This window comes from Lagenorhynchus albirostris, chromosome 2 (assembly GCF_949774975.1).
Source record: "Lagenorhynchus albirostris chromosome 2, mLagAlb1.1, whole genome shotgun sequence".
Lineage (NCBI taxonomy): Eukaryota > Metazoa > Chordata > Mammalia > Artiodactyla > Delphinidae > Lagenorhynchus > Lagenorhynchus albirostris.
The window spans coordinates 125,198,112-125,211,959 of NC_083096.1; the positions used below are offsets into that span (position 1 = coordinate 125,198,112).

The window sequence follows — 13,848 nt, forward strand, 5'->3', positions numbered from 1 at the left end:
TTCAAGTTCTCAATGGATTTGTGAACTGCTAGAATTTATTATCAGGTATTGTGTCTAAAAGGTACAGAAAGCTATACTGAACAGAGCTGCTCTGGAGTACACAGAGCTTCACTTATCTGTGCCATGTGTGTCTCTTAACATATGACAACCTGACCAAAATGTGAGCAGCCCCGACTGGAATGCATCAGTGACCACACAACTCTTAGCAAGCTAAATCTCAGTACAAATGTCCTTGACATTTTTCTCTTTTCAGTTAATGATGCATATCACTGCTTTCCAAACTCTTTCACAAAGCTTACAAAATCCATCCTGACCTTTACCATTTGTCTAACTTTACCATCCCTCCTTCCCTTAAAGTGTACTCTTCTGAACTACTTTTCAATCCTTGACTCCAATTTTAAACATGCCATTCCTTTTGTTCGGACTGTTCTTCCGTTCCCACTCAGTATCTCAAGTATACTCTGGTGTTGTGGGACACCTGAAGAGGAGGTCCTCCATCTCTCTGGACAGTTTAGAGATGTGGGGTTAATTTGATGTTGCTTGACTATTCATTTCATTAAACATCAGAAAGTGATTTAGGGCTTAGGGAGAAAATGGAACTGTATTTCACACATAGAAAATGATGAAATACTAAACTTCTTAAGGGAAAATATCTTAACTCTAGGGACTTAAACTGTTCTAAGCGTTTTGCACAGAAACAAACATTTTGTGTCTTTATACCTGTAGGCATGTCCATGCGTGTACATGTGTTTATGTGTGTGTGTGTGTGCGTGTGTGTGACTCCCTCCCCATCACTAAAAACTTTTCTCTTAAACCCTTTACTCCACACATGAAGAGACATGTGGAGTTCTGTGGATAAGGTATAAATTATGTCTGAATCTATTCCAATATTTATTTAACTCTAAGAACGTATTCTAATACTGGCAGAGCCTTTGAGAAACACGCTGTAATTCATCTTTTTTTTTTTCTTTACGATAGCTATAGATAGAGAAAACATTTCAGCAAGAGAACCATCCACAACAAGAGCAGAATTCTCAGGAGTAGCTCAGCTCCCATCTGGGCTCTGGTTCTTCCTTTAATTCACACCTGACCTCTTTCTAGTTAGCAGCATTTAAAGATGAGGTTAAATTGTAGCAAAGGATGCAGAGAGTTGTAATACCCCCACTGAAGATACTTTCTGATTAGTAATCTTAAATAGATTAGTACTGGCAGAGGAGACACCGCTGCAGTTGCCGCCACCTCCGGGATTTCTGGCTCTTTTCTCTTCGCCTTAAATTCGTGTGTCTTTTATGAATAATCAAAAGCAGCAAAAGCCAACGCTATCAGGCCAGCATTTTAAAACCAGAAAAAGAGATGAAAAAGAAAGGTTTGACCCTACTCAGTTTCAAGACTGCATTATTCAAGGCTTAACTGAAACTGGTACTGATTTGGAAGCAGTAGCAAAGTTTCCTGATGCTTCTGGAGCAAAACTTGATTACCGCTGATATGCAGAAACACTCTTTGACATTTTGGTGGCCGGTGGAATGCTGGCCCCAGGTGGTACACTGGCAGATGACATGATGCGTACAGATGTCTGTGTGTTCGCAGCACAAGAAGACCTAGAGACCATGCAAGCATTTGCTCAGGTTTTTAACAAGTTAATCAGGCGCTACAAATACCTGGAGAAGGGTTTTGAAGATGAAGTTAAAAAGCTGCTGCTGTTCTTAAAGGGTTTTTCAGAGTCGGAGAGGAACAAGCTGGCTATGTTGACTGGTGTTCTTCTGGCTAATGGAACACTTAACGCATCCATTCTTAATAGCCTTTATAATGAGAATTTGGTTAAAGAAGGGGTTTCAGCAGCTTTTGCTGTAAAGCTCTTTAAATCATGGCTAAATGAAAAAGATATCAATGCAGTAGCTTCAAGTCTTTGGAAAGTGAGCATGGATAACAGACTGATGGAACTGTTTCCTGCCGATAAACAAAGTGTTGAACGCTTCACAAAGTATTTTAGTGAGGCAGGCTTGAAAGAGTTTTCACAGTATGTTCGGAATCAGCAAACCATAGGAACTCGTAAGGAACTCCAGAAAGAACTTCAAGAACAGATGTCCCGTGGTGTTCCATTTAAGGATATAATTTTGTATGTCAAGGAGGAGATGAAAAAAAACATCCCAGAACCAGCTGTCATCGGAATAGTATGGTCCAGTGCAATGAGCACTGTGGAATGGAACAAAAAAGAGGAGCTTGTAGCAGAGCAAGCCATCAAGCACTTGAAGCAATACAGCCCTCTACTTGCTGCCTTTACAACTCAAGGTCAGTCTGAGATGACTCTGTTACTGAAGATTCAGGAGTATTGCTATGACAACATTCATTTCATGAAAGCCTTCCAGAAAATAGTGGTGCTTTTTTATAAAGCTGAAGTTCTGAGTGAAGAACCCATCTGAAGTGGTATAAAGATACACATGTTGCCAAGGGGAAAAGTGTCTTCCTTGAGCAAATGAAAAATTTTGTAGAGTGGCTCAAAAATGCTGAAGAAGAATCTGAGTCTGAAGCTGAAGAAGGTGACTGAATTTGAAACTACACCCTCAGTAAAGCAAACAGGAATTGTAGATAAAATGTCATGTCTCATGTGTCCTGGATCTTACATCTTCCTACCTCCCTATATCAAGCATGATATAAGGGCTTTCACGGCAAATTTTATTTTAACTGTTTCTATGGTTACTGGAAATGTTGGATTTAGTTTCTAAAACCATGTTTTAAGTAGCTACAGGAGCTATAGATTTGAATCTAATGTTGCATTAGTCTTTTCAGTTATCTTCTACCTCCTGTATTTTCTACTGTAATAATGTAATTTAAGGCCTTCCACAATGAACAGTTCACTTTTTCCCTGGGTTTTCTATATAAAGAGTTTTCAAGATATGATTTGGTTAAAAATAATTTGTTATAAAAATTCTGTTTGCAAATTAAACTGTAAAAGTATCCAGAGTCTCAGAAGGCAGTGATTTGTGTGATGATTTGGTATGCCCAAAGCCCTGCTCATCAAAGAAAATCTCATATACAATAATTAGATTCATTAACATGAATCTCGAGTATTTGGACCACTGCTTGCATGTCGATATTTTCTTGCCTTTTTAACCTCAGATGTACTTGAGCTCAATTGTTGGCTCTCTGATTTTCATTCCTTAAAATGAAGCCATGGAGAACAAACTTGAAAGTGAGGTGTTTGGGAAATTGTATGTGGTGGTGGTGGGAAGAAAAAAGTTGAGCTTTTACCCAATGAGAAACCTCTGCATTCAGTTTGCTTCTTTCTAGACAAAACAAATGAATATTCTTTTCATACCGCCATTTTCAAACATACCTTGGAAAAACCTTGTCATTTAAAGTATTTTACAGTTGTCATACACTTAGATTGGTAAGAAAGGACTCATAAAACAGTATAAGTAAAGCAAATGACTGTACTAAACCCAGAAAATTGTTGAAAGAAAAGTGGTTAGCATGTTCTAATTGGGATTCTAAATATAACTCAGATTTCCTGTTGGCTTAGAGTATTTGTTGCAAAGAATGAAGTGCAGTGATAATGATTATCCTACTTGGTCATACTGGGCCAGCTTCATCCTCTTCACAGATTCATACATGACTCAAGCATCTGCCTGTTAATTTACCCCAGTTGCCAATATTTTAAATTGCCATGAGCCAGATCTCTCTTCTGTACAGTTGATCCATTTATTTTAATGGCTGCCTTTTAATTTCCATCTTAATTTTCTTGCTGCTACCCAGCTTTATATGTAGTCATTAGAAAACAAAATGTGGCCACACTTTTTGGTGGAAAGATTTCATGTTAAAAGTGAACATTTTGAAAGCTTTTTTGATTGGTGAAAGAAATGAGCTTGGAATAATGCTGCTGCCAGAGACCGAGTGGGAATTGCCCCTTTCAGAGGTGCCATTCTTAGGAGCTAAAAATTAGGCATTTAAAAGTTTATCTTGAGGGAATAACATGTAATATAGTTTGAAATAAAGGTATAATAACCTTATGAGGAAGAGCATTATAACTGATACCGTTGTGAAGGGGGTGAAATTGTTAAATGAATGACTTTGATAAAACTTTCATGCACAGACAAAATGTATTCACTAGGTTTCTACATAGTGATCTGCTTTTACTTTGTAATTTGTAGTCCTTAAAATACTTTTATAAAAAAATAAAGTCCATCCTTACACTTAAAAAAATAATAAAATAGATTAGTACTAATATATTTGTGTGGATATTAAACATGAGCTGGCACCTCACCCACACTGCTTCTTCATTCCCTGGTCACCCTGTCTCCATCTTTGAGGTACAGAGACTGAGGACAAAGGTCTCTGCAGGAAAGGTCTCTGCAGGAAATGTGTTTACTTTGTGACAAACATACAAGACATTTTTACTCAAGACTTGAGAACTGAACCTGATGTGCATGTCTCAGGTTGGTAAGAAAATGGAGAGAAAACTTAGATTTTATAACACATCTGTAGTTGCAATATCATCCTGAAAATGCAGTGACTATAACAAAGATTTTACAAATCCCATTCAAAGGATCCCAATTTGACCAAGATCAGAATATTCACCTCAATTTTCAGGCACTTGGACCAGGAACTCATAATCTTGATTAAGCCAAGCAGGTGGATCGACTTGAGAAATTCTTTACAATTCAAGTTAAATGCAGCTGATCATTTTTTTTTCTCGGTTCATGCAAGGCCCATTTCAGAAAAGCATGCTTATCTGTTTCTATATAATTAAAAAATATCTTGTTCAAGAAATGAAGTATATAAAAGAATAATCAGACACACTTGCTAAACTAATTGCATGTGGAACTGTGCCGGTCTCCAGTCTCTGTGATTAGATCGTGTCCCTCCACTTTCTTTAAATGTTACAAAAACGAGTGTAAATTAGTATGCAGCTATTTTCAGATTAATGGCAACATGTAAAGCTCAAAGGTTCATGTTCTGTTTTGCAGGGAGTGTTGGTTTTGTATGATAGCATTTACTTGTTCCCCCCAGCAGTGAGGGGTCATCAGGCTCTTTCTCAGGCATTACAGGAAAACTCTACTGTTCCATTACACTCACTACATCTTTAGTCCCAATGAAACCCATGATTGTGTTCTCTGGTACTTAGATTATGTTTTGATTACTATGGACATTAAAAAATATATAATTTGGTTCTCTTAGGATTCCCAAGCACAAACAATCATGCATCCTATCAAAACAAGACAAACCACAGCATGTAAAAGTATAAATTTTTAGAACCCTTATACACAGATAATTAAACAAAAGTGTATGGAGTGTGACTGTTTCTAAATGATATTATGCTGCTAATTTGAGGTGCAAGTACTCAACACTAATGAAGCCATGTGTGATCCCGTCAGCTTTGGTAAGTCCCAGCAATGCAAACTGAAGCTTGATAATCCCAGTCTACAGCAGTGTGAGAACCTGAGTTTGTGTGTGGTCTGATGCAAAAGTTAACTTGTGTTAATTTTCTAGACATATGGAGCTCCCCTTTACTTTTGGAAGCTGAGAGAAAGTAAGTTTGTTGAGCACCTGCTTTAGCCTAAACATGGTGCTAGATATATTCACATATGATACCACGTTTAATTCTAACAATCACCCTAACTGTACAAATTCGTATCCCTATTTTACCAGTAAGAACTAAGTCACTCAGCAGATAACTGACTTCTCAAGAACATGCCACTGAGGCTAAGATTTAAACCCAGGTCTGAGCCCCTCGAGTTTATTCCTGTTCTAATTTATCATGCTACTCACGTCACCAAAAACCTTCTTACATAGTTATACCTGGAATGATATAAACCTGCCCAAGGACATACAGGAGCAAATAAACAAGGGAAAGTAAAGTGTAGCAGTACGTGAAACATAAGAGCTGTGACCAGGCACACATGATTCCTGGAGCAAAACTAGTCAGGACCCCAGCCAAACGATCTGGGGGTCAGATTTGGGCCACAGTCACATTGCAAACAGGAATGTCAAACAGGAAAACTACAGCAGAAGTCCAGGTATGCAGACTGTGCAAGTAGGGTGGGCTGTTGGGGAGAGCTCATGAACAGTCAGGGCCTTCCAGACATACCAGCTTTATAGCAACAGGCTAGTTTCAGAACCCACAGACTGACTGTGGATCTATGCCTGCTATTGTATGATGTTTTGTGTGGATTATCTTAATTAAACCTCACCACAGCCATGAAGAAGAAAAATTATTTGCCACAGTTTAGCCTGGCCAGTTGAGTAGAGGTAAAGAGCATGGACTCTGGAACCAAACTGCCTGGGTCTGATTTCTGGCTCTTAACTGGCCTGTACTCTCTAGCTGGGGAAACTTACTTTTTCTGTTACCTAGTTTCTTCATTTGTAAACTAGGACTGATAACGGTGCTCACCTTTTTGGGTTAAGAGTCTAAAAAGCCTCAAATAGTGCCGGGCTCAGTGTAATTGCTAGACAAGTGTTTGGTAAATAAAGGAGGGGACTGAGTAACTTGCATAAATTTGTAAAAGTAATTTGTGGTGGAGCAGCGACTCAAGTCCAGATGGCATGAGCCCAGAGCCCAGGTCATAGTCCATGGTATCAAAGTATGGGTTCTGATGGGTACACTCAGACAGCGGTGTCTGCTTATGCGAATGTGGGACCTCAGCAACTTCACCCGTGAGGGGTCTAGGGAAAGCAGATGCCAGCACGATCCTAAGATTACTTCTCATTTCTCTCTCATCCCATATTGGCTACCATCTCTATGGAAATCATGACATATCTGAAAGTCATTTCAAAATCTCCTTTACCTAAGACGCTTTCTGGTGTTGTATGTACACTGAGGTATTTAACTTTGCCTTACTGAATCCATCTCATCTAAATTCAACAATATTTAGTACTCTCTACCTTCTGAGTCCACAATGGTGGACTCTGGAGAGAGGTTTCATGGCAAAATATAAAGAATCTTACTGAGTCTGTGTACACCAGTAATTCCTTCTCCACGATAAGAAACATGCCAGACGTTTACATCATGCAATGAGATTTTCAAAGGGCCGTTAGGTGTGTTTTTTCATGCACTTCTATGAATCATGTATTTTAAAGATAAATATAGCTTTTTCTGTGAGGAAGGAATTGCTGTTTTGTGAATATTTTCTTGTTAATTTGGCATGAAGCAAACAATAGCAATACATAGCTACATCTGTACAGTCTCAGCACTACATGAGAATGTAAACTTTTGGTAAAAAAACATTTGCACCTATGCCAAATCAAGTCAGATTAGGTTGTATAAGATCTATTGTCCTATGACTCCAAGTCCTTGGACAACATCCCAATTTACTCTATTGGAGTCCTTTTCTCTGGATTTCATATGCATAGACACATACCTGGTAGGCAGAGACACAGTCTGAATTTGAGAGCAAGCATTTTGTAATAAAGACCATGTCCCACAGATCTAAGTGATAGCAAAATCTCTCATGTGTCTCTTGTCACAAAACTGCAAAGCTATAAGGACAACATTAAGTGAAGGGTCTGCAGTAGGGTGTTGGGGTACATTTTCTTGGACCAGATTTTGTGTCTCCCTGTTGTCAGTTTCTCTGAGTTAGAAGGGGCCATGTTTAGTTTGTTTACCAGCTCAGAAAATATAAGAATTACAGAGAGGACCTTCAAGATGACGGAGGAGTAAAACGTGGAGATCACCTTCCTCCCCACAGATACACCAGAAATACATCTACACGTGGAACAACTCCTACAGAACACCTACTGAATGCTGGCAGAAGACCTCAGACCTCCCAAAAGGCAAGAAACTCCCCACGTACCTGGGTAGGGAAAAAGAAAAAAGGAAAAACAGGGACAAAAGAATAGGGACGGGACCTGCACCAGTGGGAGGGAGCTGTGAAGGAGGAAAATTTTCCATACATTAGGAAGCCCCTTCGCAGGTGGAGACGAGGGGTGGCGAGAGGGAAGCTTCAGAGCCATGGAGGAGAGCACAGCAACAGGGGTGCGGAGGGCAAAGCGGAGAGATTCCCACACGGAGGATCGGTGCCGACCGGCACTCACCAGCCCGAGAGGCTTGTCTGCTCACCCGCCGTGGGGAGCAGGAGCTGGGAGCTGAGACTCGGGCTTCGTTCGGAGCGCAGGGAGAGGACTGGGGTTGGCTGCATGAACACAACCTGAAGGGGTTAGTGCGCCACGGCTAGCCGGGAGGGGGTCTGGGAAAAGGTCTGGAGCTGCCGAAAAGGCAAGAGACCATTGTTTTGTGGTGCGCGAGGAGAGGGGATTCAGAGCACCACCTAAATGAGCTCTAGAGACGGGCGTGAGCCGCAACTATCAGCGCGGACCCCAGAGACGGGCATGGGACGCGAAGGGTGCTGCTGCCACCACCAAGAAGACTGTGTGCAAGCACAGGTGACTGTCCACCCTCCCCTCCTGGCAGCCTGTGCAGCCCGCCACTGCCAGGGTCCCGTGATCCAGGGACAACTTCCCCGGGAGAACACACGGCGCACCTCGGGCTGGCGCAACATCACACTGGCTCTGCTGCCGCAGGCTCGCCGCACATCCATACCCCTCCCTCCCCACGGCCTGAGGGAGCCAGAGCCCCCGAATCAGCTGCTCCTTTAACCCCGTCCTGTCTGAGCGAAGAACAGATGCCCTCAGGCGACCTACACGCAGAGGCGGGGCCAAATCCAAAGCTGAACCCCGGGATCTGTGCGAACAAAGAAGAGAAAGGGAAATTTCTCCCAGCAGCCTCAGGAGCAGTGGATAAAATCTCCGCAATCAGCTTGATGTACCCCGCATAGGTGGAATACCTCAATAGACAACGAATCATCCCAAAATTGAGGCAGTAGACTTTGAGACCAGATATAGACTTGGGGTTTGCTTTCTGCATCTAACTTGTTTCTGGTTTTATGTTTATCTTAGTTTACTATTTAGAGTTTATTATCATTGGTAGATTTGTTTATTGATTTGGTTGCTCTCTTCCTTTTATATATATATATTTTTCCTTTTTCTCTTTTTGTGAGTGTGTATGTGTATGCTTCTTTGTGTGATTTTGTCTGATAGCTTTGCTTTTACCATTTGTCCTAGGGTTCTGTCTGCCCGTTTTTTTAATTACTTTTTAATTTTTTATTTTAATAACTATTTTATTTTATTTTTTTCTTCTTTTCTCCCTTTCCTTCTGAGCCATGTGACTGACAGGGTCTTGGTGCTCTGGCCAGGTGCCAGGCCTGTGCCTCTGAGGTGGGAGAGCCAAGTTCAGGACATTAGTCCACCAGACACCTCCCAGCTCCACGTAATATCAAATGGTGTAAGTTCTCACAGAGACCTCCATCTCAACACTTAGACCCAGCTCCACTCAATGACGAGCAAGCTACAGTGCTGGACACCCTATGCCAAACAACTAGCAAGACAGGAACACAACCCCACCCATTAGCAGACAGGCTGCCTAAAATGATAAGGTCACAGACACCCCAAAACACACCACTGGACACGGTCCTGCCCACCAGAAAGACAAGCTCCAAACTCATCTACCAAAACACAGGCACCAGTCCCCTCCACCAGGAAGCCTACCCAACCCACGGAACCAACCATAGCCACTGGGGACAGACAATATAAACAACAGGAACTACGAACCTGCAGCCTGTGAAAAGGAGACCCCAAACACACTAAGTTAAGCAAAATGAGAAGTCAGAGAAACACACAGCAGATGAAGGAGCAAGGTAAAATCCCACCAGACCAAAGAAATGAAGAGGAAATAGGCAGTCTACCTGAAAAAGAATTCAGAGTAATGATAGTAAAGATGAAGATGATCCAAAATCTGGGAAATAGAATGGAGAAAACACAAGAAACATTTAACAAAGACCTAGAAGAACTAAAGAGAAAACAAACAATGATAAACAACAAAATAATTGAAATTAAAAATTCTCTAGAAGGAATCAATAGCAGAATAACTGAGGCAAAAGAACAGATAAGTGACCTGGAAGATAAAATAGTGGAAATAACTACCACACAGCAGAATAAAGAAAAAGAAAAAAATTGAGGATAATCTCAAAGACATCTGGGACAACATTAAATGCACCAACATTCGAATTATAGGGGTACCAGAAGAAAAAGAGAAAAAGAAAGGGATTGAGAAAATATTTGAAGAGATTATAGTTGAAAACGTCTTTAATATGGGAAAGGGAATAGTCAATCAAGTCCAGGAAGTGCAGAGAGTCCCATACAGGATAAATCCAAGGAGAAACACGCCAAGACACATATTAATGAAACTAAAGAAAATTAAATACAAAGGGAAAATATTAAAAGCAGCAAGGGAAAAACAAAAATAAACACACAAGGGAATTCCCATAAGGTTACCAGCTGATGTTTCAGCAGAAACTCTGCAATCCAGAAGGGAGTGGCAGGAAATACTTAAAGTGGTGAAAGGGAAAAACGTACAGCCAAGATTACTCTACCAAGCAAGGATCTCATTCAGATTTGATGGAGAAATCAAAACCTTTACAGACAAGCAAAAGCTAAGAGAATTCAGCACCACCAAACCAGCTTTGTAACAAATGCTAAAGGAAATTCTCTAGGCAGGAAACACAAGAGAAGGAAAAGACCTACAATAAGAAACCCAAAACAATTAAGAAAATGGGAATAGGAACATACATATCGATAAGTACCTTAAATGTAAATGGATTAAATGCTACAACCAAAATACATAGACTGGCTGAATGGATACAAAAACAAGACCCATATATATGCTGTCTACAAGAGACCCACTTCAGACCTAGGGACACATACAGACTAAAAGTGAGGGAATGGAAAAAAATATTCCATGCAAATGGAAATGAAAAGAAAGCTGGAGTAGCAGTTCTCATATTAAAAAAAATAGACTTTAAAATAAAGACTATTATAAGAGACAAAGAAGGACACTACATAATGATCAAGGGATCAATCCAAGAAGAAGGTATAACAATTGTAAATATTTATGCACCCAACATAGGAGCACCTCATAAGGTACATTTACATAAGGCAAACGCTAACAGCCATAAAAGGAGAAATCGACAGTAGCACAATCATAGTAGGGGACTTTAACACCCCACTTTCACCAATGGACAGATCATCGAAAAGGAAAATAAATAAGGAAACACAAGCTTTAAATGATACATTAAACAAGATGGACTTAATTGATATATATAGGACATTCCATCCAAAAATAACAGAATACACTTTCTTCTCAAGTGTTCATGGAATATTTTCCAGGATAGATCATATCTTGGGTCACAAACCAAGCCTTGGTAAATATAAGAAAATTGAAATTATGTCAACTATCTTTTCTGCCCACAACACTATGAGACTAGATATCAATTACAGGAAAAAATCTGTAAAAATTACAAACACATGGAGGCTAAACAATACATTACTAAATAACAAAGAGATCACTGAAGAAATCAAGAGGAAATCAAAATATACCTAGAAACAAATGACAATGAAAACACGACGACTCAAAACATATGGGATGCAGCAAAAGCAGTTCTAAGAAGGAAGTTTATAGCAATACAGTCCTACCTCAAGAAATAAGAAAAAGCTCAAATAAAAAACCTAACTTTACACCTAAAGCAATTAGAGAAAGAAGAACAGAAAAAAACCAAAGTTAGCAGAAGGAAACAAATCATAAAGAGCAGTTCAGAAATAAATGAAAAAGAAATGAAGGAAACAATAGCAAAGATCAATAAAACTAAAAGCTGCTTCTTTGAGAAGATAAACAAAATTGATAAACCATTAGCCAGACTCATCAAGAAAAAAAGAGAGAAGACTCAGATCAACAGAATTAGAAATGAAACAGGAGAAGTAACAACTGACACTGCAGAAATACAAAGGATCATGAGAGATTACTACAAGCAACTCTATGCCAGTAAAATGGACAACCTGCAAGAAATGGACAAATTCTTAGAAAAGCACAACGTTCTGAGACTCAGCCAGGAAGAAATAGAAAATATAAAAGGACCAATCACAAGCACTGACATTGAGACTGTGATTAAAAATCTTCCAAAAGAAAAAAAAAGCCCAGGACCAGATGCCGAATTCTATCAAACATTTAGAGAAGACCTAACACCTATCCTTCTCAAACTCTTCCAAAATAGAGCAGAGGGAGGAATACTCCCGAACTCATTCTACGAGGCCACCATTACCCTGATACGAAAACCAGAAAAGGATGTCACAAAGAAAGAAAACTACAGGACAATATCACTGATGAACATAGATACAAAAATCCTCAACAAAATACTAGCAAACAGAATTCAACAACAGATTAAAAGGACATTATAACATGATCAAGTGGGGTTTATCTCAAGAATGCAACGATTCTTCAATATATGCAAATCAATCAATGTGATACACCATCCTAACAAACTGAAGGAGAAAAACCATATGATCATCTCAATAGATGCAGAAAAAGCTTTTGATAAACTTCAACACTGATTTATGATAAAAACCCTCCAGAAAGTAGGCATAGAGGTAACTTTCCTCAACATAATAAAGGCCATATATGACAAATGCACAGCCAACATCGTTCTCAATGTTTAAAAACTGAAACCATTCCCTCTAAGATCATGAGAAGATAAGGTTGTCCACTTTCACCACTATTATTCAATATAGTTTTGGAAGTTTAAGCCACAGCCATCAGAGAAGAAAAAGAAATAAAAGGAATCCAAATCAGAAAAGAAGTAAAGCTGTCACTGTTTGCAGATGACATGATACTATACATAGAGAATCCTAAAGATGCTACCAGAAAACTACTAGGGCTAATCAGCGAATTTGGTAAAGTAGCAGGATACAAAATTAATCCACAGAAATCTCTGACATTCTTATACATTAAGGATGAAAAATCTGAAAGAGAAATTAAGGAAACACTCCCATTTACCATTGCAACAAAAAGAATAAAATACCTAGGAATAAACCACCTAAGGAGACAAAAGACCTGTATGCAGAAAACTATAAGACACTGATGAAAGATATTAAAGATGGTACAAACAGATGGAGAGCTATACCATGTTCTCGGATTGGAAGAATCAACATGTGAAAATGACTATACTACCCAAAGCAATCTACAGATTCAATGCAATCCCTTATCAAACTACCAATGACATTTTTCACAGAACTAGAACAAAAAATTTCACATTTTGTATGGAAACACAAAAGACCCCAAATAGCCAAAGCAATCTTGGGAAAGAAAAACAGAGCTGGAGGAATCAGTCTCCTGGACTTTAGACTATACTCCAAAGCTACAGTAATCAAGACAGTATGGTACTGGCACAAAAACAGAAATATAGATTAATGGAACAGGATAGAAAGCCCAGAGATAAACGCATGCAAATATAGTCACCTTATCTTTGATAAAGGACGTAAGAATATACAATGGAGAAAAGACAGACTCTTCAGTAAGTGGTGCTGGGCAAACTAGACAGCTACATGTAAAAGAATGAAATTAGAACACTCCCTAACACCATATACAAAAATAAGCTCAAAATAGATTAAAGATCTAAATGTAAGGCCAGACACTATCAAACTCTTAGAGGAAAACATAGGCATAACACTCTATGACATAAATCACAGCAAGATCCTTTTTGAGCCACCTCCTAGATAAATGGAAATAAAAACATAAATAAGCAAATGGGACCTAATGAAACTTAAAAGCTTTTGCACAGAAAAGGAAACCATAAACAAGACGAAGAGACAACCCTCAGAATGGGAGAAAATATTTGCAAATGAAACAACTGACAAAGGATTAATCTCCAAAATTTACAAGCAGTTCATGCAGCTCAATATCAGAAAAACAAACAACCCAATTCAAAAATGAGCAGAAGACCTAAATAGACTTTTCTCCAAAGAAGATGC

General features: G+C 39.3%; 1 protein-coding gene across 1 annotated transcript; it reads left to right on the forward strand.

Annotated features, from left to right (window-relative positions):
* The first annotated feature begins 1,214 nt into the window (after positions 1-1,214).
* LOC132516127 (eIF5-mimic protein 2-like) lies at positions 1,215-2,970 on the forward strand. The gene is given in 2 exon segments (XM_060142538.1): positions 1,215-2,412; positions 2,415-2,970. Coding segments are annotated over 2 exon segments (1,254 nt in total). The 5' UTR covers positions 1,215-1,289; the 3' UTR covers positions 2,546-2,970.
* Positions 2,971-13,848: the final 10,878 nt, after the last annotated feature.